Source organism: Platalea leucorodia (assembly GCF_965183815.1).
Source record: "Platalea leucorodia genome assembly, chromosome: 7".
Taxonomy (NCBI): domain Eukaryota; kingdom Metazoa; phylum Chordata; class Aves; order Pelecaniformes; family Threskiornithidae; genus Platalea; species Platalea leucorodia.
This window is the reverse complement of record NC_138829.1, coordinates 27,110,770-27,137,287: the sequence shown is the minus strand read 5'-3', so window position 1 is coordinate 27,137,287 and position 26,518 is coordinate 27,110,770. Positions and strand designations below refer to the sequence as shown.

Sequence of the window (26,518 nt, the reverse complement as noted above, 5' to 3'; positions counted from 1 at the left end):
AGCAGTTCTAGGAAATGCCACAAAAAGATATGCCTGATGTTTGGGACCAGTGTCGGCAGCTGTTACCTTTTGACACCTACCTGGAATCTCCAAATAGGAAATAGAATCACCCTCAGCTGTACATGCAGACAGATCTTAAATAAGCTGAACTGCTGTTTTGGAGGCATTTGTATCTTTCTGCAGATTTATATGAGGTTCTCAACTTAGACACCTCAGTCTGGAACCTTAATTTAGTTGGCATGGATCTAAGCCTTGGATCTAAAACACTATTCATGAGATTAAAATGGGATTTCCTTGTTTCATAACAATTTTATTCCCTCAATCTTGGAACTTGACAGAGAAAGACATATGCCAATTCATGGGTGGGGGAACCTGAGGGATGGATGGAGAAGTCATACAGCAGGAGTGACTGCATCAGAAATAGAAACCAGGTTTCCATTTGCAGGCTAAAGTGCTGTCTACTGGGGCATGCTATTGTTCTAGCCCAATAATTGTATCTATCAAAGAAAACTTTACCTATAAGTAACACAGCTCTTGTTGGATTTGAGATAATGCTTTCTGACACCAAAACAGTGTTGTTCAGAACTATTATTAGAAACAGAAGAGGACATACTTGAAGTTCAAACATGGCAACAATTAGTCACAGCCTTTCTTTTTCTTCTATTATAAAGTAGAAGGGAGAGAATGAAGTACAATTTGTTTTCTGGATCTTCACTTTCTGTATAAATTGCAGGCTGCTTGAAAGGCCATAATATCTTTAAATGTTTTATGTCATGTACCTAAATAGCAAAATCTTTTTTTTAAGAAGTTGTAGTGTAATTGTAATTTGCTGTTACTTCTGGTTAGGTTAAGTCTGAGAAAGTTAACAAATTAAGTATGATGTTTGTATGCATTTGTAACCACAAAGTTCTAGTTAAACTACACTGATGTACTATTTTTTCCTTAAAAAAGGTTTGTCACTTTGGTAGGTTTGTAAAGAGTATGTTTCAAAACAATTGGCATAAGTTGAGTTGGATAGAAGGTGGTGACACAAGGATCTGTACTTGGGCCAACTTCACTTGATAGCTCTTTATACTTGGACTGATAAGAATAGTTATGCTAAGTTGTTCTGATATTCTGTATGTTGTTTTTTTTATAGGATTTTGATGTTCCTCAACTAAAAACTTGCTGTTTGACAGAATTTTCATGACAAATCTGTGTGAACTTGCCAGAGAATTTACTTAGACAAAGTAATTGGAGTTTGTGTGCAGTTGGTGAATGTGGCAGCATTTAACCGTCTTTTGCATGTACCCCTCAAGCCTCCTGAGCTCCTGGGATCGTCCAGAAAGCCAGGTGGAAGCACAGTCCCCAGCATGGTGAAGCAGAGCGGATTGCTCTACCCCTGTATGTCTTCAGGCTTGAGTGAATCTCCAAGTCACAGCAAATTATTGTGCTGTTTCCCACCTCTTCTGCTTGACTTCAATAATTGTTTGCGCTTTACAACCCATATTTCTGCATAAGATTTCATAATCTTTTCCCAGAAAGGAAGTAAGTCTCATTCTCTCTTTTGTAACTTCAGATACTCTGTCACTTCAGGCAGTCTTTTGGTAGGAATAATTTCGAGATAGTGTGAAATACACCATTCACTTCTAGAGAGCTGCTTATAAATCAAGAGATTTCTTCATGAGAATGTGAGAAAGTGGGTCTCTCTGATTTTGAAAGGTAATGCGGTTGTTATTTAACATCTCTACAATTGAGAAGATAAATTGAAAATTCCTATTGACTCCCAACCCTGAAAAGAATAAAAGGGGGGGAATTCAGAAAAAAGTAATGGAAGCCAGTCAGATTAAAAGTAGAAAAAGGAATGCTTTTTACACAATGAATAATTTGATGTGGAACTTTCTGCCACGCTGGGATTTTTTTTTTTTTTTTTTTTTTTTGATCAAGTACTTAACAGCTATTGAAAAGGAATCACGCAATTAAATGGATGATGAGAACATTTCTAGTTATAGCAGAATAAAATATAAAATGAAGTAGGAAATATCGGCTGCTTCAGGATATAAAACAAGCATTTAGGAAGAAGAGGAATCTTTCAGAGACGATTATTCCATATGTCTTCATAATGGGGTTCCTTGCTTTTTTTTTTTTTTTTAATGTGATGTTTCTGATATTGGGTGCAGTCACACAGGATACCTGACTGGGTGGATCACTGATCTGCCCTGCTCTATCAATGCCTGTGTTCATTTATGGGTTTTATGACCACAGACCTGACAGATTCTTGTTTAATAGGAAATAACATTTCTACAATATACTATATTACTCTTCTTTTAGCGACTAGTCTTAGATCCTACCTATTGATAGGATTTTATATACAAGATTTTAGTCAGTGATATAGAATGTAAATTCAGAGTATGCTCTGAGTTGCATCTCTAGAGAGAACATTATTATTAAACCTTTTTGAGGGTGTCCCCGGTGGCAGCTCCATAGAGCAGGTGGCCTGCATGGCAGAAGCACACAGGGAGTCAGGAGCCTGTGTTTTATCAGAGCATATAATCTAAAAATCACTCAGCCTGTTTCTCTCTCCTGGGGAGATGACGACGGTGACACAGGACTCTTATGCTAAAAACTAATTGTTAACCTGCAGAAGACGTCATTCAACACAAATCCCAGCAGAAAAGGGCTGGGTGATGGATGCTTCTGGGTAGCAGGCCAAGCTGTCATTTCGTTTTCAACAGAGAGTTCTCTGGGTTGCCTCAAGATTTTCATGCCTAGTACCTGGCTTACTTGAAAATAGAGAGCATATTAATTAAAAAATAAAAAAAGGCTTACAATTTCTGTTTACTAATGTATGCATATAAAACTTGGAGGAGAAAATAGTTCCTCCTCTGTCTCGGAGCACGAAGTGCTCTGACGCTTGACTATGGCGCTCGGGTTTCCTGGAACAATAAGCAAAGCAGTGGCTGGGTGGAGGGTTAGAGGCTAGGAAACAGTGTTGAACAGGAGTATAGCAGGTAGGTAATATTTGGGAAAGGAATGTAGGATTGCATATACATCTGTTGATAGAACCATGGCCAGTAGATTGAGGGAGGCGATTGTCCACCTCTACTCAGCAGTCATTAGACTGCATCTGCAGTGCCACATCCAGTGGTGTCCTCCATGCCGCAGCATGAGGAAGACATTGGTAAATTGGAGTGAGTTCAGTGGAGGGCCACCAAGATGATCGGGGGCTGGAGCACCTGCCCTGCGAACAGAGGCTGATGGAATGGGGCTTGTTCAGCACGGAGAAGAGGTGAGTTTGCAGGGACCTGATAGCTGCCTGCTAGTACCTGTGAGAAGGGTATTGAGAAGATGGAGTCAGGCTCTGCACAGTGCTGCATGGTGGGAGGACAAGAGACGACAGTCATAATTGAAGCAAGAAGGTTTCTGAATGGATTCAAGAGAAAACTTTTTCAGCGTGGAGTAGTCAAGTATTGGAAGGATTGCCGAGAGAGGTTGTGCAGTGTCCATCCATGACTTGACTGGCTAAAGCCCTGAGCAGCCTGTCTGTTCTGAACAGAAGGTTGACTGGAGACCTGCCAAGGTCCTTTCAAACCTGAATGATTCTCTGATTCTGTACAATTTTCCTCATATGATATTGTACTGTGTACCTTATCATTGATCTGTTCTGTTCTCGTAGATTAAATTTTCTTCACTCATCACTTCTTCCTTATATCCTCTTTTTACTTACACCTCTTTTACTCCACTGTGCCTTTCTACCTCCAAATATGTCTGATAGTCCCATTGTCACTGGATCATGGAGTCTTCTGGGTTCTCCTGGCTTCCAAAGTTTCTTCAATGCCCCTCAACTCTTAGAGCGATCTCACCAGTCACTAAATCTATGGAGACTCCTCGTGGCCATCACCACCTTCTGCTCTACTTTCTGAGCTGTGTTGTAGATGGTTTGCCATCTACTTTACTGCAGTGCCTCTGTTCTTGGTTTCCAGTAATGGATGAAGAACACTAGTCTGCTCATTAAAAGATACCTGTGGCCCTGTATTCAGCTTTTATAAGAGATTAAAGTAATGGTAGACATCGCCTCAGACCAGCGGTGTGCATGGGCTGGGAATAAACATGAAGAGATTTTTGGAAGCAAAAGAGTACCAAAGCTTACTAGGCTGCTCTCAGTAGCCCTTCTGGAGCAAAAAATAATGTTTGGTTTGGTTTGGCTTGGTTTTTTTAGGAATGACAGTTGGCTAGTATGCTTTATTTCTGGGTTTCAAGAAACTGGAGTTTCTTCTGGCTGCTACTCTTAGGAGATATCTGCAGACTCTGATAGCTCTGTATTTCTTGTATTTGAATCATGTCTTTAAGCTTTTCTTCAAAACCCATGGGTCCTAGAAGTGTGAGGGTGTTTATGAAAAATGTTGTCACATTTCTTATGGGTCTGGGAGGGTTTATTTTTGGGTGCATCTTTTATATCTGCTTTTATAACTGGGCCTTCCCTAGTTGCCTTTGAGCTCATTAACAGCTAAATTGTAATAATTGTAGCAGAGCCTGCAGTGTTTATATTTTAATATCTATTCCAAACAGCCCTGAGTGGTATTACAATTTTGTTATCAAGTAGGTCGGATTAAAACTAGTGATAGTTTTTCTGAGTAACAACAGTTTTCCCGTGATTTTTGACTCTTCCGAATAGACGTTTTTTCTATATTCATTTGAACTTGACTCTAGTAGCATTTGGATGCTGTAAAAACTGTGACATTTCCAAATCCATGCATTTCCTCCGATGTCTTGTGACCAACTTGAAGTTGGTAAAGACGGTTTTGAATTCCCTGAACCCTCTTCTGGACTTTCAAATATTCCTCAGCTCAGGGTATTGTTGCCAGGAGAAGAGGATTGTGGCGGGCAGGGCGCATGAAACTAGTCAGTAGTATAACTGAAAAAGCTGGACTAAAGCAAACAGTGAATATAATGGGAAGGATGAGGATAGGGATAAGGGTAGTCATTAAAGAAAGTGCCTTTGATTCATGTGGAAGAAAGAATAAAATGGTGGAGGCAATTGTGAAAGTTTTCTTCTGCAGCCCACAAACTGCATATTGCTGCTCTTCCATAATTCTGGTTCAACTGAGGTTGAGACTTTGGGCTTGGAACACTGAGATTTCAATCATTTACTTGTATTTGCTTATACAGATTTTTACTTGGATCTTTTGAAATTATGGAAGTCCTCTATGTAATTTCATGTGTTGTATCATTGTGCTAATGCCAAAAGGAATCTTGGTTTACTTCGTGGGTAAATCAAATAATAATGTTCAGTCATAAAAAGCATGAGTCTTCTTTTCATAGAGACCTTCAATATTGATAATTCATTGTCATGTCAAGGGCTGCAGTCATCTACATGGAAAAATGTTTCAGTAAGGAATCCTGGGATTAGAAAACATTTTAAAAATTTAGTCTGCTTTTTGAAGTAAAGACATACCTCTGGACAAATAAATACAGACTACCATAGTATAAACTTCTTTCATCCAGGTGTCTCTTCCCATGAAGCTTGTTGAGAGAACTTAAATCTAAAAATTCAGTTCTGCTTCACAGCTCAAGCCATTAGCTAACCTACTGACAGGGGCTTGTTTCAGCCTTTTGAAGGTCAAGGAAGCCGTACCGTTCTTGAACCAGAGCTGCAAGCCTCCCCGTAAACATGCCTTGATGTCTTCTGATTGGATTTGTGTGCCCTGGCTTGCATAACCATACAGCTTGTATCCCAACATTATTAGCCAAAAGGAGTATAGGGACTTACATAATCATTACACGATTATTTTTCAGTAAATATGTAATTCTTCCTACTCCTAATAACTCTTAATCCCTTTGTTCCTATTGGCTCCTGGGCTCAGATTTTGCTGTGGCCTGCGTGCCCTGGCCACTGGTAAGACTTGAAAAAATTGTTACTTTCAAGGTTCACTTGCTTTGCTCCCAGCCAGTAAATACCTGCTCCCCAGCGCAGGCAGGGACACCGCATCATGGTGGATTGTTTTGTGGGAGCCTGGGCAGCGCTTCTGCCCGCGTGCCTTCTGAGAAGGCTCCGTTCACCTCCAGAAACCTCTCATACCCGGCTGTGTGCGTATGTTCAGTGCAGACCTCTCTGCCTAGCTTCTTCGTGTGTTTTATCCTCAAGAGTTCTTGAGCAAACACTTTTGATCTCATTTCTCTGTGTTGCTCAATAAAGAAGATTCCTCTTTGAGATACTGTCATGAGAAAACCTAAATCATCAAAAACTCTTGGTCCTCCGCAGGAGTTGGGAGGCCAGGAAGAGATTATTTGCCTTTTGGTACAAGCAGGTAGAAAAAAACCCTTTAGAGTGCCTCTTGTTAAAACGTGCCATGTTTCTATCCCACTATTTGCCTCCAACATCTGTGGGACTTGGTGGTCAAAGCTCTCCCAAGCTGTAGCTGTTCCAGTGATAACTTACGCTGGTGAAGTCCCTTTCAGGTATACTTGAAAATATCCTCAACTTTGATATAAAATTGTCTTTCATACTGTTTTTACTATTAGAAGCATAACTTGAATTTCTTTCTTTAAGCCTTATAAAATACTTGAACATCATTTTTCTGTGTTTAATTAGCTTCATGAGCCAGTGCCTGGTCTTAGGTCTTGACATTTTTGGCTTGTGAAATTTTTTTGTGTATTTGACCTTGGCTTTATTCCAGAATAAATATTTTATGCTGCTAGTTGTGTGTGTTTTTTTGTCTTCGGTCTGAGACTAGGGGGCAGACATAAGCAGCACTGAGAGAAGTGAACTGTATAAACCACAATTAGAATTGCAGTGCACAGGTGTCTGAAGATCTTACACAATTGCCAAGCTATTTGTTTCTCAAATGAGAGGGGCTTTGGGAGTGTATTTGGGAGAATAAAGGGAGCAGAAGGCCTTCCTTTTGGATGTTAGGGTTGTGGTTTTGGTTGTTTGTTTTTGTTTTTTTTTTTTTAATCCTAGTTTAAATTCTTCCAGACTTGATACATTTGATATCTTTACAGAACCAGTGTAATGAATGGTTGAAAGTGATCTACTGTGGCTGGTGATGGAATTTATAACTGCCTTCAGATAGGAATCAGCATTTAAGAATAAAAATTTCTTGCATGCTAGCTTTTCTTTGAGCATCAAGTCAGATCTTGTGGTTTAAAAATCTGAATGCCAATGTTCAAAGTAAGATGACTTGTAATGATATTAAAGGAGAATGGCTTTAGCATCAGGGTTATGGGTGAGTTCTGTTGCAGATACTTGAGGATCTTTTTGGGAAGGTAGGCATCTTAAATCTCTATGCTAGTCATATACAAAGTATTATTGCAATGAAAAAATAGTGAAGTGAATAAACAGCAGCTCACAGTACAAGACACTCGATGCATCTAGAGTCCCAGTGTTCACTGTATTTTGCAATTTAATGCACAATAATTTTTTAGTTCTGTATTTCTGTATGCTCCACTGTGTCAGATCTGTATTCTTGGGATGTGAGGTTCCATTAAAAAATAAATAATAATCGCAGCCCCTGCTCCCCCCACGTACACTCATTTTCTATAATATGGTAATGATATCACCGTAGCAGTAATTACGGGTCATCTTCATTTCTTTCATCTCTGCTGGTTCTGATGGCTTCATTCCTTTGACGGAGAAGATTTGGCTCTGGGTGCTGTGATTATTTTGTTAAGCATTATTCGAATAGACAGGAGTGAGAGAAATTAATCAATCCAAATGCAATTAGCATCATGTTTAACCCAGTGATGGACGTCTCAAGGTGAAACAGCCAGGGGAGTTTCAGACATTATTATTCAATCCAGTGGCTCTTATCTAAATTATAATCAAGAGAGGTTTTTATTGGCTTCGCAGAGAGAAGATGTAACTCTTTCCCTGCTTTGAGGGTCAAAGGGATCAGGTCTTTGGCCCCACAGGGTGTTGGCCATAGGCAGCTTCTAGAAGTGGGAGGTACTGTAAGAGTTTCTTTTCATATGGGGGTCACTCAGGGCAAAATATCTGTACATCCTAATATCCGTGACCTGGAACATAAGTTTAGTAGCTCCCTGGGCATTGGCAGGGATGTCATTGACCCTTGCTTCAAGTGTTTTCATTGACTGGCTTTGCCCATCTGTATTTGAATGAATACTGTTTGTAGTTTTTGCATTCAAAGCTCTGTGAACATCATTGTTTGCAACTGAGTGCAAACAGAATGGTGCTGCCTTGCAAGGTAGGGAAATCTGATTAGGAGAACAAGGTAAGTTATTCTGCAGAGAAGGAACCTAATTTTTTTTTAGAGCTGATATAATTTTAGTATTTATTTATAGTAACAGTGACATTTTTGAGAATATCTCAATCTGCGGCAGATCTGTTATCACCATTCTGGATAATCCTGAATGATCTCTGAAATCTCTTATCAGGTATATGATAAAACACCACTACCATGGGTGGAGAAAAACGAGGTGGAAAGAGGTCACATGAGGAATTCATGATTCAGGAAAGCATTAGGTATTTGATTCCAATTCTTAAGGCTCTAGCTAACACTCACTAAGCTGTTTCAGTCGTTTAAAACATTATCGGTCTCAGCTTCTCTGTCAGAGATAACTTTTCATAGCACACTGGGGGGAGCAGTCCCTGTGCCTCACCTGCTCTGGTTCACAGCCTGGTTTTGTGCAAGCCCCCACCTTTGGCATTTCAAAACAAGTCATGCCAGACTCTGAACTACAGCTGAAGTAAGGGCAGATTCTGCTGTCTCATTCACCAAGGGAAGGACGGTGATGTTTCCTACCAAGGGTGGTGTTAATATTTTAAAATGCTGCAGCAGGACTTGACAGAACTCATCTTTCAGAGCCTGAATTCTAGCACGGTTGCTGACTCCTTTAGTATACATCTGTACATCACTCCTTACTGAGGCTGTGACCCCATCTGTAAGATGGGAATTAAATCACTGTAGGTCTCAAGAATATTGTGAAGCTTGATAAACTTTGCAAGTGCTTCGATATTGATTATTGAAAGATGCCATGGTAATGCAAGCTTATTTCACCTGGAGGTTTATGCTGATTCTGTCGTCTTACCTGAAAAATGTGTTTCAGGAGTGCTAGGTGATTACGCTGGTTTTCAGTGTACACGTAACAGTTCCTGAAGCACAGGTCTGAGTATCTGCATGTGCCAGTTCTACCTTCAGTAAAGGCGACTGACATTGCTTTTGCTAACCACTGCTCTCCTGAGATGGCAGTTCCAGCTCTTTATGAAATTAGGCTTGGTGTAGCATTCACTGATAATTATTTGTCAAAGGCCCACAGTCATCAAGTAGCAGTTCATTTGACAATTACGTTAAGGAAGTATGCAGTTAGCAGAGTAATTGGAGCTCTTTTGATGAAGGAAGAGGAGCGAGCTGGTGCCAGCAGGCATCCAGGTGGTGGTAGGATTTTGGGGATCTGGTCTCGAAGATAGAAAGTGGTCCATACAGATCTCTCTCTCTGATAGAAGTTCAGATTATGTTAGCTGGGTTATAATATTCTGTTGGTCTTGTCTGAAATAAGCCTCTTTTTTCTTTGAGGGCTGTTTAGTAACAATGTCAATCTTGAATATTTTTGCTGTGTTTAGATCGCCTTTTTGCCTTCACTCCCTCCCACCCCTGTAACTGATATTTTTATTTCCCTTCGAATGCAATACTAGTTGACCTCAGCCAAAAGATGTGGCTTTGCCATTGGCTTTCACAAGTCCAGTCAAGCTAGACTCCCGCGGTTACTCCCAGGCAGATTCCTCTAGGCCTTTTTTATGTCCTACCAACTAGGAAAAAGAATGGTTGTGTCTTCTTATCCTAACATTGTATCCCTGGACAAAAGAAATAATTTCTGATGCAACAGGCCCTTGTGATAGAAGGGTTAAAAACCAGAGGATTGTTCTGCTGTCCCTCTGCAATTCGTGTTCTTTGCCCTGAACTGGTAATTTCCACTGATAGTTCTTCAGAAATAAACCCTTTTAGTTTTGTTTTCTGCATAGTGCCAAGACACAGCAGTAATTTGAAAGTGCATGATTAGTACTTTAAAGGAATCCTTCCATGTTGAAAAACAAGTTCTTTAGTTACCCTAACTACAACTGAATGGGAGGAATAACTGATAAGCTAACAAAGTATGACAGTGCTTAAATTAACCTTTTTGTCGTCAAGAATGTAGCATTCAAAGTGTGATACTACAAGACATTTCAGGGCTAAAAACATGTTCTGTTCACAGGGCATTAATTGTATTTCCAGTTCTTTTTAGTAGCAAGACCTTTAGATTTCAACACGGCTACATTTTCAGGTCAGAGGAGCAGCGCAGCCAAATTTGTCCCGTAAGTTGTACATCTGGGGGAGAGGCAGAGAAGTGTTTCTTTGGCAGGTGACTTCATTTTAAAATATCTGTGATTTGAAGATGCTCACAGGCTTTGTTTTGGGATTTTTAGATAAGCCCAGAAGTAGTAAGCAGCGGAAGGTGTAATGATCATGATAAATACAGTTGGTCACATATATCTTTTACATAGACTTTATCACCAAGTATGTTGCGCTTTTGCATTTAAGTGTATATTATGTTAAAAAAGTGTGTACATATGTGTGTTGCTTAGGGATTCTCCTGGATGAAAGTTGCTTATATAAGTGTAAATCACTGTTTTCATTGCTGATTTTATAGCAGTAAATCCTTCCATTATTTCCTGGCTGTCCAGACCTTGTGACACAGTATGTCCTGTGCTGTCATATGTGTGAGAAGGCTTTTTACGGGGAGCAATCAGGCTGGACCCCAATCTCCAGTGCAGTGGTTTTTTCTAATTAAATTGTCACCGGAAGGAGTATCCAGAACAGCGGTTTTCATTTTCAATCAAGGAAAAAACATTATGAGTCTTTGTCATTTGATTAAAAGTTACTTAACCTTTAAATTGCTACAGATGTAAAGATAGCTCTGAGTTTCCAATGTAATCGGCTCCAAGTTAAAATCAGGAAAATCTTTGTGTAATGAAACCCATATGTCATAGTGAAAGGATGCAAAGCACTGGCAGAGTGGGCTGCTCTAGCAGGAGATTCTGTACCCAATCTTGTTAACCAGGACTGCTTTTGGTAATCCCTCATCTCCTCACTTGTAGGAAATCAATCTGTACTACTGAACCTTTTCAACCAGCAACCACAAAATTCACTGTGGAGAGGCAGCTTGGGGACAATTGTAGTAGAAAAGGAACCCTGGGCAACAAGGCTAAATGCGGGATTGAGGGATTGAAGTTCTAAAGAGGAGATTATATTAAATCTTATTCTGCTCCCCTGTCAAGTAGAAATCTCCCCTTCTCCTTTCAGCCCCAGCCCTTCCTACCCACTACCTGTTCTTGAGATCTGCTTGGCAGATCGTGCCAGGCAGCAAACTTAATTCATACAGTACAGCATTCTCTGTTCATTACAATAGGCTGCTACTATTTTTCAATACATTTCTCTGCAAGAGTCTATTCAAGCACTCAACTTCCATTGTAACCAGTGCTGATAACATCTTAAAATGTTTTTTCTATGGTCTTCAGTATCATCTTCCTCCTCCCTAGTAGGTGAGATTAATTTGTATCCAAGCTATTGCGATCGTATCCATTGTTGATTTTTCTATTGTAGTAGACGCACAGTGTAGGCAAGGTTGTAAATCGTGACTTGACGTGGAGATTCATGTTTCTGTTTCACGCTGCACAGCCTCTGTTGTGTCTGTTTGCTGGTATGATGAAGCCTGCGCTCAAGCCCTCTCTTCACTTGAAGTCCGTGGTTTAAGCAACCATTTTAAAGAAAAAAATCCCTAAGGTTTTCACTACGGTTTTGTCCAACCTTTTAATTAAAAAATCCACCTCTATCTACTACGCAACTGGCTTCTGCTGGTCCCTTGGGTAGTTGCTTACGGCAGGTTTTACCGTCTCTCTTAGACTGCAATCATATTTAGAATGTGGGTGATGGTTTCTTCATTCACAAGCTCTTCCCTCACTCCAGCAACCTCCAAAAGGCCCCGTCGGAAATGATATTCCCATTATTAAGAATTCATTTATCAGAAGCAATACTGAGCAGAGGAGTCAGTTTAATTAGAGGTTTTTCTGTACAAAACCCAAGCTGAAATCATACTCCAGTGCAGATTAAAGAGGAACAAAGGGGAAGGAATAGCCAAGACGTTTGAACACAGTACCATGTAACATGTATTTGGCCTGTGTTTACCACGAATACACAGAACTGTGGTTCTTGGGCAGATAAGAGAAGCGGCTGAAGCAGGGAAAACAAGATTGTTAATGTTTGTGGAAACTTGCCCTTAGTTTGGCTGTGATTTTTTTTGTGATATGAGGATGTTATTTCCTGGCCATTTTCATACATATACAAAGATGTAAGGTCTTTTCTTTCAGTTTGGCATCATATCTTTAAAAATAAAGCCCCGCTGCAAGCCTGAGTATGTGAGGAGAAGAGGAATACAGAATAGCAGAAGGCTGTCTCCTGCTCCTAATGGGATTTTGTAGCAGCATGTGCGAGTTTGTTTCAGAAGTCAGAAATGAACAGATGTTGGTATAAATTACCTCTGTGTCTGATGTCTTGCAAATTAAAAGCGCGGTTGGCATCACTAAACAATTTCACCAGGTTGGGGGGGGAAGCGGGCGGTGATTATTGTAGCAGGTCGGTAAGAATCTTTAAGCTGCGGCAGAACAGGATAGCAAGGATAAAGGAATGAAGAATAAAATGAGAGGTCTGTGAATTAATCAGAAATGTTAACATCTCCGATGACAAGTGAACAGGAGGGCACGTGCTCTGGAGCAACCCCCAACCCACAGTAATTTCACTCAGCGCACAGAAGGAGTCTATGCTCTCTGCCTGATTTATAGGGTGCAGCCCTCTTTGGGGGAACAGAATTGTCATGCATTCGTATATCTCCTATATGGGACTTGCACTCCGGAAAACTTTCCACTCTATCAACTACAGTTCGGCTTTGTGCTTTCTTGGTTAAGAGTGTTTTAAAACCATGCACTGTTGAAGGTGCAAGGCAGGGAGGTGTCAAAGAACTGGTGCTGAAAATCTACTGCTAGCTGAAATTTGTAAAAACTTGCTTTTTTATTTAATCATATGCTTTGTGCATAACAGCTTAGTTCCTGACAAAATAACAATCCACTCTGCCCTTCTGCAGCACGTTCTGTCCATGTGTCACCTCGGCAGCACTTAAAAGATACAAGCTCGCTTGCGGATGGGGAAGTAGAGGTACAAAGGAGTACTTTTGTGGTGGTACACGCTGTGAATCAGAGTTGGGAATGGATCCCAGATGTTATAACTCACAGCTGGAGGCATGAACCAAGCGAATAATGCAGTGATCTGCTTGAATCTGCAGCCAGTCTGAAGCGTGTTCCACTCACGGCAATGGACTTTGCAGCCTATGAATATCAATATGTACCAGGCAGTTCATAATACCACTAATTGTTTTACAGGGATCTTGTTGATAACAGTACCTTGTGGTACAATTTTGGGTAGACAAATTAGAATGTAATAGTTTAAAGAAGAGGCTTTAAGACACAAATTCTAACCTTTAGGTAAAGAATAACAAAATGTCTTTACCTGAGGGTACGTATTGAATATTTTAAGCTGAACATTTTTATTACATTTTAGTTCTGTTCTAACAGATAATCAGTAATGTCAAAAGAAAACCCAACATCAGCAACAAACCCACCTCCAGTTTTTATGCTAATTGTAATTTCTGTTGTTCCTCTCAGTAGAGAGGTCAGGAATTGAATGGATAAAACAGAAAATGAATTCCCATCTCTTTCCAGAGTCTCTCTAGGCTAGGTGTGGGAAACATGCATGCTTTCATCAGTCCTGTGAATAAAAACCTCCATGTTTTGATGCCTGTCAGTCCAGCACAAAGCTTACACCTTTATTTAAAGGAAATGAAGGGAAGCACTGGTGGGAAGATTGTCTTTCTCCAGGACTCAGTTGCTAATCGCATTGTCTTTGATGCATTATATTGTTATTGCAAGACAAAGATAGTATTAGGGCTGCTCTGCCAGCTTGTGGGCTTATGGGCTCACAAGTCAGAAGTGTCTCGTGCAGAAAAGTGGCTGTGTAAACCCTGCTGTAATACAGCTACCAGAGATTGATGGTGCCAAGAGTGAGAGAGAGACATATAAACCTTGCCTTGCTGTATTAAACATCGAAGGACTGACAATGCAGAGAGAGAGAGAAGACCAAAGCTCTATAAACTTTACTTTATTACACCATCCATAGATGAACTGCATTGAAGGAATATAAACCCCATTATATTACAGCATCCAGGGACTGACACTGCTGAGAGAGAGAAAATGCTGTCTAATTTCTGTTCAAGATCATAGCATCCAGGGACCAATAATCCTGAAATGGAGAAAGAGAGAGTTCCATAATCTCTGACGGATTATAACATCCAGGAACAATTGCTCTGAGACAGAGTGATGGAGATCTGGATTACACCGTTAAGAGATGGATAGTACAGAGAAAAAGAGATGCTATGAGAGCATAACGCAGTAGGAATAGAAAGCATAGATTGTATGTAATGAGACAGCCTGTGGGAATTATTGCTGAGGTTAGAAGATTCCAGGCCCTGCCTGCATTTCTAGGATGTCAGGAATTCAAGCTGGAATGCAGTTTTATTTATTTTCCACTTTAAAAAAAAATAAATAAAATAGTCCTTACTCACTGTTGGTATATGCACAAATCTAAGTGAATTTCTTATCCTGTGGTTAAAATCCGTAAATTATACAATTGTTTGGGTTTCTTGGCTTTTTAAAAAATACTAATCTCTTTTTCCTCCCTTGTGATTTCAGCTAGAGAAATGACTCGAGGGAAATTCCTGAACATCCTAGAGAAACCCAAAAAGTAGCTGCCGCATCTGGAGTTTGGACAAAAGTACCCCAACTAGATCATTTTACGTACTGCGGATCCAGATGAACCCCAGAACTTCTAAGAAGTACAAAGCTCTTGCTCTAGACCTTCAGAAGGAAACATCTCTTTTTGCTTCCACAGCTCATCTCTTTACAGGAGAGATGTATATTGCATACACAGGTCACAAGGACTGCAATTGGTTGCGTTGGAATTCGGACTTCATCTGACCATAAGATGTCCAATAGGAGGACTCAGCCCTGACGTGCTGTGGCAAAGTTACCTGTTCTCATCAGCTATTCAAAGTGAACAGCCATAGTGTCCTTATTCAATTGCTCTCAGGGGCAGCACCTGTTTGAAGCACACAGCAGATCTGACACTGGCCAGTGCGCATCATGAGGCATTGACCCTTTTGCTTGTCTTTTGTCTTAGATGCATTGATTTCCTATGTGCAACTTCTGTGCTGAAAGGTTTGAGCAGAGTTTGGGGTGCGGATTGACCGATAGCACTGGTTCAGCAGGAGCATATGCTTTTAGCCTAGAAGTTGAGTGCAGTCAGTGTGTTAGATTCCAGTTACCCACTGCCTTCAGAGAAGCATGTCTGGTCCTCCGAGGAGGACCTCCAAACCTTTGGTGTACCAGGAGCTTCATCTCACCACTAAACATTTCTCTGGTGCAATCAAGACTGACAGACCATAGGGAGTAAGAGGTATTACTGTATCATGAGGGAAGATATCCCTACAGAAACTTCGGCCAGTATGCAAAGAAACAGCTTCGTCAGTCCACTGCAGTTCTCTGCTTTTTACAGAGCTAGAAACTGAAGAAAGTTATGAAGTTGAAAGGTGGTAATATTTTCAGTTAGCGCTCTAAGAAGGGGCAACAGGATTGTTAGCCACATTGCAAGGATGGTCTGCTTATACAAAATCTTAACACTTCTGAAAATAATATTTTGTGATATTTTTAATTCCTTATAAAACAGCAACCTCAAAATTTTCTTCCCCTACAAACCCACAATTTTTAAGAGAGAATTTTCTGTGACCTGGTCTCTTTCAGCACACAGTTTTGGGCTTTATTCATCTTAGAGTTTAATGTCTTTTCCTTCTGTTAATGCACTTCTGCATGTTCACCCCTGAGAAGAGGTGAAGAGCGTGTTCAGACTTTTATTTAAGAGAATAAGGTTTTTTCATTTCATCCTCTTTCCTTTTCCTAGAAAACAACATTTTAAGCATTAGTAAACTTGTTCTTTCTAGGCTACAACATAATATTGAAACATTTGATGAAGAGCAGGGCTTTTTCTCCATTTAGAAATGTTATTTTTAGCATGGAGACTTTTCAAAACTTGTCATTTTCCAGGCTGCACTCACATGTGAGAGGAGAAATGACTTGGAAATAGGCTGTCCTTAGAGCAGTGCGTTTTTCTGTCTTTGCAGAGAGAGGAGTCTCTTTTCAGGTGCATGTGCAATAAAGAGGAGGAGATTTTTTTAATTGAATAGACTTCTCTGAATTTTTACTAAAATGCTGGTGGCCTTTCGGTTTGCAGTCTGTGGTCTTGGCTATCACCAGTCAGAAGTAGGCTTCTTTTGGACAGCTCCTGTTAACTGAGTTTAAGAATTAAAAGCCACATCCCGGAAAGACCCCTGTACAAATACTGAATATTTAGGAATGCTAGGAGTCTGATTTTAAACTTAATGGATTTATTTCTTCACAGTTTATGCAGGGCTGAGCTTAACAGGAACTCCATCCCTTGAGAACACAAGAGTTAAGACAGATGAATGTGAAGAGAAGCTAAAAGCGGTAATTCAGAGACAGAGAAAAAACCTGCTGGTGCAAACTGATGTTGATGTAGCTTTAAGTATTAAATTATACATTTCAAATGCAATTTTAAGTTTGTATACTATATACATAATATATATACACATATATGACATAATGGGATACTTCGTCTATATCACCAATATGAGTTTGTGCATTTTATAGAGGTTTGTTGATCCAACACATTAAGAAATGGAGATCTGAAAGGAGGAGGAATATAGGAGAAGATATGAAAGCCTGGCATGGAAGTATATGTATATTTTCTGGTACATTCAGTAAGGAATTTCAAACTGTAGGTAGTTTTTAGTAACATACATGTGTTTTAAAAAAAAACCAACCAAACAAAAAAAGCCTTTTACTGTATGCAGTACTTATCTTCTATAGGGCAGCCAGTAACGTATGCTTTAGAATTGTGATATTTATTGGCTTTGTACTTGTCATCTGTAGAGATGAGTCAGTGATGTATTTTTTTATTGGTAATATTTATATGTATTTTTGCATGTTAGCCAGAGAGTTGTAATCTGTCTGTTATTGCTTTGTGGTTTGATAGTAAACAAATGCAAAGCTCAGAGATTCATCTGGGTTTCCAAAATAGCCCTCGGAGATGCAAAAGCTTTTGCTTAGCCACCTAGGCAATACTCTTCCTCAGCCTTTTCTTCACGTGTCTGCATGCCACTACCTCAGGGTTTGGCCTGCGGATGCTCCATTCCCATCAGTAAATAAATATTTGGCAATATCCAAATGGTACTAAGGGAACTCTGTTTTTTTCCTTCAGTGATGTCCTTCCTGACATCCCTGCAGTATCTCTCTGTACAAGAAAATCTGAGTGACTTTTTGCTGCTGATAACCTTCTGTATATTGAAACAAAAAAAAAGTTCTGATAAATGATGGGAATGAAGAGTATAAGAAGATCAAGATTTGGTAATATTAATTGAGCTAATGCATTGCTTTATAAAGTGTTTTCATGAGTTGGTATGTTAAATGTTACTGTGAGGCTCTTGGAAATAAACCCAGTATGTATTTAGTTCCTTTTAAATGCCAGTGTTACATGTATTCAGTTGTAAAGGCTGTTCACTTCAATCTTGGAGTATCAAATGCTTTGCTGTTTAATCCAACTGAGAAGAAATTCGTGTTAGTTATAGTAATCATTATCAAAATAAAAATCTAGTTGCACTGGCAGTTGAAGAGCAGAATATTCCATTTAACTCAGTGTTTTGCCATTACAAAATTAACAGTTTTGGAACAATCCTATAACGACAGTTCTCAACTTTGCTTCGTATTTCCCTCAACAAGTCACCTGGAAATAACAGATTAGTGAAAACTGACTAATCCAACTCGGAGGTAATGTTTGAACCTTATTCTGGTTTATCTTACTGATTTTTATGTTACATAAAAATGTGAGGTGCTATTACAAGTCAAATCACAAGCCCTTCTGATCTGTAATCTTCTCTTTGATTATAAACAGTTGTAGGCTCATAGGGAAGGATATAAACAAAAGGCTTACACAGAGTGATTTTGCTTTAGGGTAACTTACCCAGCATCCAACAATCTGTTTTAGTTGAATCTCGTCCACAGTAGACCCTACCTTCCGTAAATTTGTCTTAGTCCTAATTTGTCTGTACTTCTGTCCCCTAAAATGCCCCTGGACAGCGAGTTCCATAATTCAGTCATACAAAGAAAAGTTTAATAAAAAAAGGAGGGGGAGGGCGAGGTCATTGTTTGTTTTAAACCTGCTTGCCTGATAATTCCATTTTGAACCTTCCATTTCCTTTATTGTCAGAAACAGTTGTTTGGTTTTTTCTTCTTTGCTGTCTGTGCACTGCTCATGGTTTTTCAGCTCATGTTATGTTTTTGCTTGCATGGTTATGTTCACCTTCCTTATGTTCACACTGTTCAATTGTCTGTCTTCTATTACAGCCTATCTGAGATGGCATAATCAAAATTGCAGAGTATTCAGATTGTGAGCATACTGTGGAGGCGTGTAAGTCCTAATTACAGCTTATATTTTGTTCCTCCGCTGTTTTCTCCCACATCATCATGGGCTAAATCCTGTTTTGAGTATCTCTGAGAACAGGATCATCACTTAGATTTGCAGTCTGTGCATGCAGCTGATCTCATCCATTTCATCTTCACCCGCAGTAACTTGTCTTAGGCAACACTTTTTCCAAATCGTGACGAGAGTTATGCCAACCACTTCATGTTGAGGAAGTGATACTGGGTAATGCCATCATCAACCTATGCAGTAGGTAAAAAAAATAAATTATATCTTTGTCATATGGTCTGAAATCCTGGCGTTCTATCCTACCACAAGTTCAGTAATATTGCATAAACATTTCTGTAATACATCTCAACTAATACCAATTTGTAGAGATACCCAATCAAAAGAAAAAGACAACTCTTAACAGGGAAATGTGTCACATCTTTGACTGAGCTATCTGAATATGGCCTGCAAACTTGATATAACATGAAAATAATCTGTAGTCCTTAATGTGATACCGCCATTTTCATATACCATTCTGTACTGACACTTTTTAAAAAGTCATTAAATCATCAGTCTATAGAAGGAGAAGATAATTCATTGAAAGAAAGTTTCCCAGAGGATCCTCTCTGTATCTTCAGCCCAGGAAAATCACAGTTGGACAGAAATTTCCCATGGACCAACAAACTCTGAACTGAATCAACATGATTAGAACAACAAATGCAAATGTTGTAAATGCATTTCTAAAATCACTGTAACAAAAATGTCCCACCACAGAAATATCAAAACCCATGGTTCCTACATGCACATCCCAGCATATACATCTGCCAGTGTGCCACATACTTCCAAAGATACTGTATGTGTGGTGCCAAATATGCATTGTCCTGATAAGAGGTGAGCCTTGATATTTTTAAAAGTTAAGAAAAGGGAAAAAAAAGAGAGAAAAAGGAGAACACGGAAATGGAAAAGGAAAAGACTGGATCCTTTTGTTTTCATGTGATACTGTGACTCTTGGAATCAAAGCTATTCTAGGGATGTGTTATCTCTGCAAGCCAGTCCTTACATCAGTGCTTTGAGTTTCTTTCAGGAGGATGTGAAATGCAAAATCCTGAAGTCAATTGTGGCCAATCATTTGAAGTCCACGTAAAGATACTTAAAAGCTCGAGTGGCCAGAGAAATATGGACCCATCCAGTTTCTAAAGAGTGTAATTCACATTCTGCATAGAATATGTGCAATAATGCTATTGTAATTTAGATTGTGCTAGATTTTCAGCACGGCGGGATCTCTTCACATTTTGACTTCATCATCCACTGAAACTGCCGATTTTTAGACTTGACCTTTTCCGTCATGTCCCTTTGAGCAGGATGACTGACTCCAGGCAGCTGATGCGTGTACAGAATAGGCGTTTTCTTGTTGGGTTTGTGTGGTTGACCTCTGGCTTGCCTGCTGATTCCTATAATACAGATCAGTGACCAGTGAAGCCAGAACGCTCCCTGCCTGTCTCTGTTATAGACACCTCAGTAAGGAACAGAAAAGAGGAAGAGGGCTGAGCTTGAAAGCCCTTACTTAATTGCTAGTAGAAAAAATGGGTAATAAGAATGACCTTGCACCTTATTTATTGACCAGATCTCTGGGGGGACAAAGTACTTGACTTGGTTCTGTATCACTTGAAAGGCTGGCTCTGTGGCCAATAGCTGATGAGTAGGCGTAATAATATAGGGTAATTAAATTTTGTGCTTGCAGGCACTTGGATGCCAGGGAAGATTCCCCTCCCAAAAATACCGTGCATGTCTAACAACTTTCCTCATAATCATATAATTTTAAAGCTAATTCTGAAGCATCAGAAATTGGCCATTTGCCATCTTCCACTGCCTACAATAGCCCAAAACGCAGCAGGTTATGTACGAAAAGGCAGGAAGAGGGCTTATCAGCTACATGAGAATGAAGAACAAGAGACCAGCAGAGTGACCCAAGTGGGCATGGATACTCAGGCTGCCTCCTTCCGTGGCCTTTATTTTGTTTTCCTCTCCCTGTATTAAAGTAATTTATTAGTTATAGCTAGTTTTAATTGATTTATTTATATATATGTACATTGATTATCCTAACTTGCTTTTCAAGGTAATCACCGGCGCCTGTTTTTCTCTTGTACTCTGCATGGATCAGTTTGTCACCCTCTCTTAAGTTTCTCCCCCTGGTTAGCACACCGAAGCTGAATAGCACATGTAAAACGGGGACGAAGCACTTCTGGGGAGGCCCGTTGGCCTGATTTGCAGGAGGGATCAGTTTGTAATCAGCTGCAGAGGAGGTAAAGGGATCTGCAGGCCCTGAGTACCCTTAATGGGATCAGCTGAGATATTTTGCTCAAAATGAGCTTGTCATCAAAAATTAGGGAAAATGTTTTGCTGAAAAATATTTGGTTGATGATGGTTTCTCAAGAAAATGTTGGATTCAAAGTTAGAGGGAGTATATGTCTTTCTTTGCCTTGTTTTGATCAGGGAGTTTGAGCTGGGGTCTCCTACCCACCTCACAGCTTCTGGAAGTTCTTGTGTTTTTAATCATTTTGTGGGCGTCTTTAGGAACCTGTCCTGTGAGACCCAGCACGTGTTCCTTTCCACGGGAACCAACAGGGTTTTGTTTACACCCGTGCTCCTTCCCAGCCTGAACTCTGAGGCAGACCCACAGCATGGCTTCACTGGAGAAGAGCCCATGCCAGGTGCTGCGTTTCTCTAAGGGTAGCCCCCAGTGAGCCTTAGCAGAGACTTAAGGCAAATCTTCGCAATCATATGTTTGGCTTGGATGGTACATTTCTGCGTGAAAGCGCAGGTACCTGGGTACTGCTGGAGACAAGAAAGGAGAAGGCAGGCCAGAGAGTTGAACTCGGGGTTCCACCACACAGGTGGACGGTGGCAATGGAGAGAGGGTAGAGAAGGTCCGTGTCCCCAGCAACAGGTGGCTGCTGCCCAGCCACCGGCCCCGTGCCGTGTAGCTGGGCCCCAGAGCCTGAGCTGCTTTTCTGGCTGTTTCTCCCTGTCCCCCTTCTCCTCCCGGTGCCCGAGAGGCGGCTCCCTGTCCGTCTGCGGCACAGGGAGCGCTGGCTGCCGCTCGTTAGAAGAATTCCCCCAAGTCAGACCTATGGTACAAGCCGTGTGAAGCGGAAGACAATTAGGGGCTTATTAGTGTCCTGGGGAGACGTGTAACTTGTGTTGCTGGGACTTACCAAAACAGCGAGAGTCTTACCGGCAAGCTCCAGCCGAGAAAAGACTGAGGGATTGTCTCACCTAATTACGGGGAATGGGCCTCTTTGTGTTTGTGATTCGGTACGGTTGTCCGATCGCTTTTCTCTGGCTGCTGGCTCAGGCCGAGCTGGAAGTGTGCTAATTAGAAGAGAAATGGACGTAGTGATCCTGTCAGCTCTCGTTACCGGCGTGGACAAAGCCGAATATTATTCTGAAGCAGTGTTTTGTGAGTGTCCCCCTTCCAGCTCTCATTAAGGGCAAGGTTGGTGGACGGGGAGGGGACTCGACCACATGGGTTGGCTAATGGAGCACAGTTACCGTTACTGTGCTAATTAACGGGCTCAGGAGGCAAATGTTTCTCCAACCAGTGGTCCCAGCAGCTGCACCTGGTGCTTCCAAAACCCAACCATCTCGCTGGGCAAGCCAGGCAAACACTGTGTGTATGAGGGGAAGGGGCTTTACATATGATGGGTCCATCAGCCATCCAAAAGTGCAGAAGACCCATTAAAATGGTCAACAGAGAGAGGGAAAGGGCATAGCACTGCAGCAGCAGCAGGTCGAGCTCCAGCAATCCCTTCTCCCCAGTGCCCCTTCACATAGAGTGCAAAGTGTCATCTTCTGCCCCGCAGGGGTGGAAAGTGGGCAGCAGGGAGAGACCTGAGGAATCGCCAGGGCCTCCAGGTGCCGTCAAGAAATCTGTCTCCTCTGAGTTGTAGTGATCATCACAGGTCCTGGTGTAGCCAGGAAGGGGAAAGCTGGAAAGATGAGAGGTGACATGGAGGTGAATCAGACTATCCCTCTACGCTGATGGGGACGCTTGTGGTCTGAGGTGAGAAGCAAGATGTACGTATGTATCAGGATGTTTCTTTTGTCCCATCTAGGCAAAAGTGAAATGATTCACATAGATTAAGGTAGGTGAAGATGATGACCAAAGGAGCTATAGGAAACGCTACAAAATAATTTGTGCGCTTTCATGCCATTAGCCTAAACGGGCTACAGTGAGAGTAGAGAGAGTGATGGGAAAGATGGGAGGCAAAACAGGAGCCAGACAAGGTCCCTAGTATCACAGCGGCTGAGATAGCCTCAGCAGAAGGGAAGAACAGTGGGTGCTGAGGAGGGTCAGTGGAAGTGAGCAGTTTTATTTACTTGTCACACAGATTTTCATTTTAATGCATAGGTGTTTTTGTAAAGGAATGTAGTAACAGAAGCAATTGCTGGTTGATGTTTCCAAAGTTATGGGAATGTATTAGTGATTAAGTCTGATTTGGATGTTATGGTCCTTTAAAGGGCCTTAATTAATCAGTGTCTTTGGGCTAGATGTAGTAAAACATATAATTCTGTCTTAAAGCTTTCAATTTTCTTTCTCTGTTTTAACAATGTGCTGATTCCATGCACTCATGCATGCTTGGGTACTGTTTTCAGACATATTTGGTAAAGTGTTGAAGTTACAAGAGGTTCCTTCCCTCTTTTCTTTCTTGGGTTGTTTGTCCCTGATGGTGAAGCTGTTCCAGCAAGAGGGTTAGCTGTGTCTTTCCAAGGCTCCAGCAACTGTCTCCTGTCATCGTGGGTGGAGCTTGAACTCTGCTCTGTGCTTGTATCTCCTTATTTTTCTGTCTCTGATAGCTGTGAACCCAGCAAGGACCCTTTCCCCGTGGCAGCATGTATACCATGTGCTAGCCCTGCAGTCCTGCAGAGCTGTAAAAGCCTTTCGCTTTTAACTGGGGTTCATTTCCCACTGGCTGCTGTGATGGCTTGAATCTTAGGAGTCTCGATGCAGGGACTGATCTCCAAAGAGGGCTTGAGAAGTAAGTATCTTCCCTGCAAAGAGGTTTATTCTAGAAGGAGGAGATATGTAATCCTCTTACTAAAACCCAGAGAGGAAAGGCGAAAAGCTTTATTGCTCCTGCCTTACACCAGTGAGCTGGCAGCTTTTGTGCTGCCTCATGAATAGAAAGAGGCAGAGAGAGAAACATCTGAATGCAATTGCTCCACCTGACCTGAGGCTCTCTGGTGGATGCTCAGTGAAACCCACATCACCACTGCTTTCAAGTGTCCCACCAGAACAGGTCCGTAACACCAGTTTCTGAAGAGGAAAAACTACTGTTACTGCCTGTTACACCGAGTGGCCACTTAACTTGCCTTCCAGATGCTTCAGTCTTGATCTAAGGAGGAGTCCCAAATCAATGGCAGAAAACTAAATACCATCATACCCACCTCCATTTTCATGCTCTGGAGCCAAGTGACCTCCTGGAGTAAGGGCTGGTGACACTTCCCATGGCAAGCCTCCCTTGAGAGACTGGACCTCACTGGCAGACACCAGGAGAAGTCTCCAAGAAGACACATTGCTGGTTTTCCCACTTTATCTCAGTTTCTTTGCCCAAGGAAGTATTAGGGTCCTTGCTTGTTACACCTCTATTTTACTGACCTGTCATCTTGCTGTATTAATATCATGCCAAATTTCTGACTTCCAAATGCAGACAAGGATCAACTGAGTATAAAAAAGTGTTGGTTCTGTGTCCTTGTGAAGAGGATGTTCTGGTGAAGAAGAAGAAGAAGATCCTTCATACAGATCAGCAGCAGTTGAGAATATTGTGAAGACAGGTGAAAAATATGCAGATGGAGGGAAAGGGTGCGATAGCTTCTTGTGTCCTTCACTAAGACCTTCTGGCATTCACGTACCACTTACTAATTGTATGGTACCTGGCCTGTGGGTTGGAGTGGTGTTTGCAGGACATCTCTTCGGCAGTTTGAGTTATCATCAGTTGCATTCCAGTAGTCATTTAAGTCACAGTGACCTCAGCAAGTATCAAAACTTTATTGTGCTGTCAATCACAGAAACACATAATTAGGTGAAGGTCTCTGTCCTTGAGAGCTTATGAACAGATGAAGCAGTAAAAGAGTAGGAGGAGAAAAGAAGACACCAAGATGTACAGAGACTCCTTAGAGGTTATCCAGCAAACACAGTTCAAACCCTGTAACTTCCTAGCCACAGTCCAGTGGCCCTTCCACTGCTTGCCATCTGCCTTGTTGTTTCATTAAATAGATGTGGCTTTAAAATAAATAAATAAATAAAAATGCAAACGCCTAAGCAACTGACAGGCATTAGCAATTTAAATAATAATAAATTACAGTGCAATACCAGACATTTTAATCTTTTTTTAAAGACCTGTAAGAACTATTCAGAGAATTAAATTTTTTTAAAAGTCATTTTAATGCAGTGTTAAAGATTGAGAATTAAAAAACAGAACACTAAAAATGAAGGTCTCTCACAGTGCTATTAGCTGCCATAGAGTGCACAGTGTACACACGCATTTAGGAGAGCTATGAGCGTTACAGAGATCCTAATAATAATTGAACATCTTCACGGATGCAAACACTTATTCTGACCTTCCCGAGCCTCTCACACTCATTCAGAGAGGGTGTAAGTGCTACTTTCCAGATTTCATGGAATTCTACACTTGCTCAGTCCAAATGTTTGCCGACAGACCAGGGCAGGAAAAATGTAATTTTCCTAATTCTGCCATGTTGAAATCCTTGCTCTTGCTCTGATGCTCTGTGGGTCTGATCCTGCCTTAACAGAGAACATTATGAAAATGATCACTGCAGCTCTCTAGGGAGCTTAAAACTATTTGCTCTAGCAAAAGAGAGATCACTTCTCTCATTCACTTTAATAGTTTGGAAAGGGAGGAACTTGCTACAACAAATATTAGTGTACCCCATTAGTGTAATGCTTCCAGGTAAGGTTTACAGGAGTTTCACTAGCAAGTATCAAAATATGATTAGCAAGCTATTTTGGTGGGAGAGGACTGTGGAAATGGAGTGATATGGAAGACTGAAAGAAAAATACAGGGAAGGGAGAAGAATTTAAAAGATAGGGACTTAAAAACAGAGGAGGGGAGACCAAGAGAGGTAAGAAAGCACAGTTGGGAAGACAGCAAGGCATGGGCAGGACGTTGGGGAGAATGCAAAAGAGCGAAGGCAGCAGACTGTTATAAATGCAGTTTAAGAAGAAAAAGAGTGAAAAAAGCAAAACAGAAGGGGAGCAAATAGGAATAGATAGTGGTTTTCAGCAAGAAGGAGGTCAGAGAAAAGCAGAAGTTTCATGAGCAGTGGAACCAGCCAGGGAAGCATGGTTTTCCTTGTGGATATGTCTCAAGATTGCATCATGTGTGGATTCTCTGATGCCTAACAGAGGGTACGCTCACACTTCAGTGAGGGCAGTCATTGGATTTCTTTCTTTTGTCAGACGGTTAACGTAACAAAACGTACAGAAACGTATTACCTACCCTCCACAAAGTTGTCTGAAATTGGCCTACAGGTTCCAAAGTCATTGGGACACCCATGTACACCTGTGGATGGGTGGTAAGATAAGATGGTGAATAGCTGAAATTGCAAATGGACTGAGTGAGTGACAGAGCAGGGGAAAACATTAGGAAAATGGGGATTTATATCTGCTATTAATGCATTTAATTTGTTTTACTGCCATTTTCTTTCCTGGTTTTACATTTAAAAAAATACAATGCATGAGGTCTTTTCTCCCTAGTAACAAGCGATAGGACGAAAGGAAACGGCCTCAAGCTGCACCAGGGGAGGTTTAGGTTGGGTATTAGGAAAAACTTCTTCACTGAGAGGGTGGTCAGGCACAGGCACAGGCTGCCCAGGGCAGT

General features: G+C 41.0%; 1 protein-coding gene across 6 annotated transcripts in view; it reads left to right on the top strand.

Annotated features, from left to right (window-relative positions):
- The window catches only part of LIN52 (lin-52 DREAM MuvB core complex component), a 56,330-nt gene extending 31,275 nt beyond the window's left edge, over positions 1-25,055 (top strand). For 3 of the 6 annotated variants that reach the window (XR_014228754.1, XM_082317585.1, XM_082317580.1), the window contains one exon: positions 14,771-25,055. Coding sequence is in view for 4 of the 6 variants with exons in the window: in XM_082317585.1 (XP_082173711.1) it covers positions 14,771-14,826 (56 nt within the window). In the remaining 2 variants the exon portion in view is untranslated. Of the gene's footprint in view, positions 1-1,138; positions 1,384-13,110; positions 13,182-14,770 lie in introns of all 6 variants that reach the window. The other 3 variants (XR_014228753.1, XM_082317583.1, XM_082317582.1) reach the window with 3 other exon arrangements.
- Positions 25,056-26,518: the final 1,463 nt, after the last annotated feature.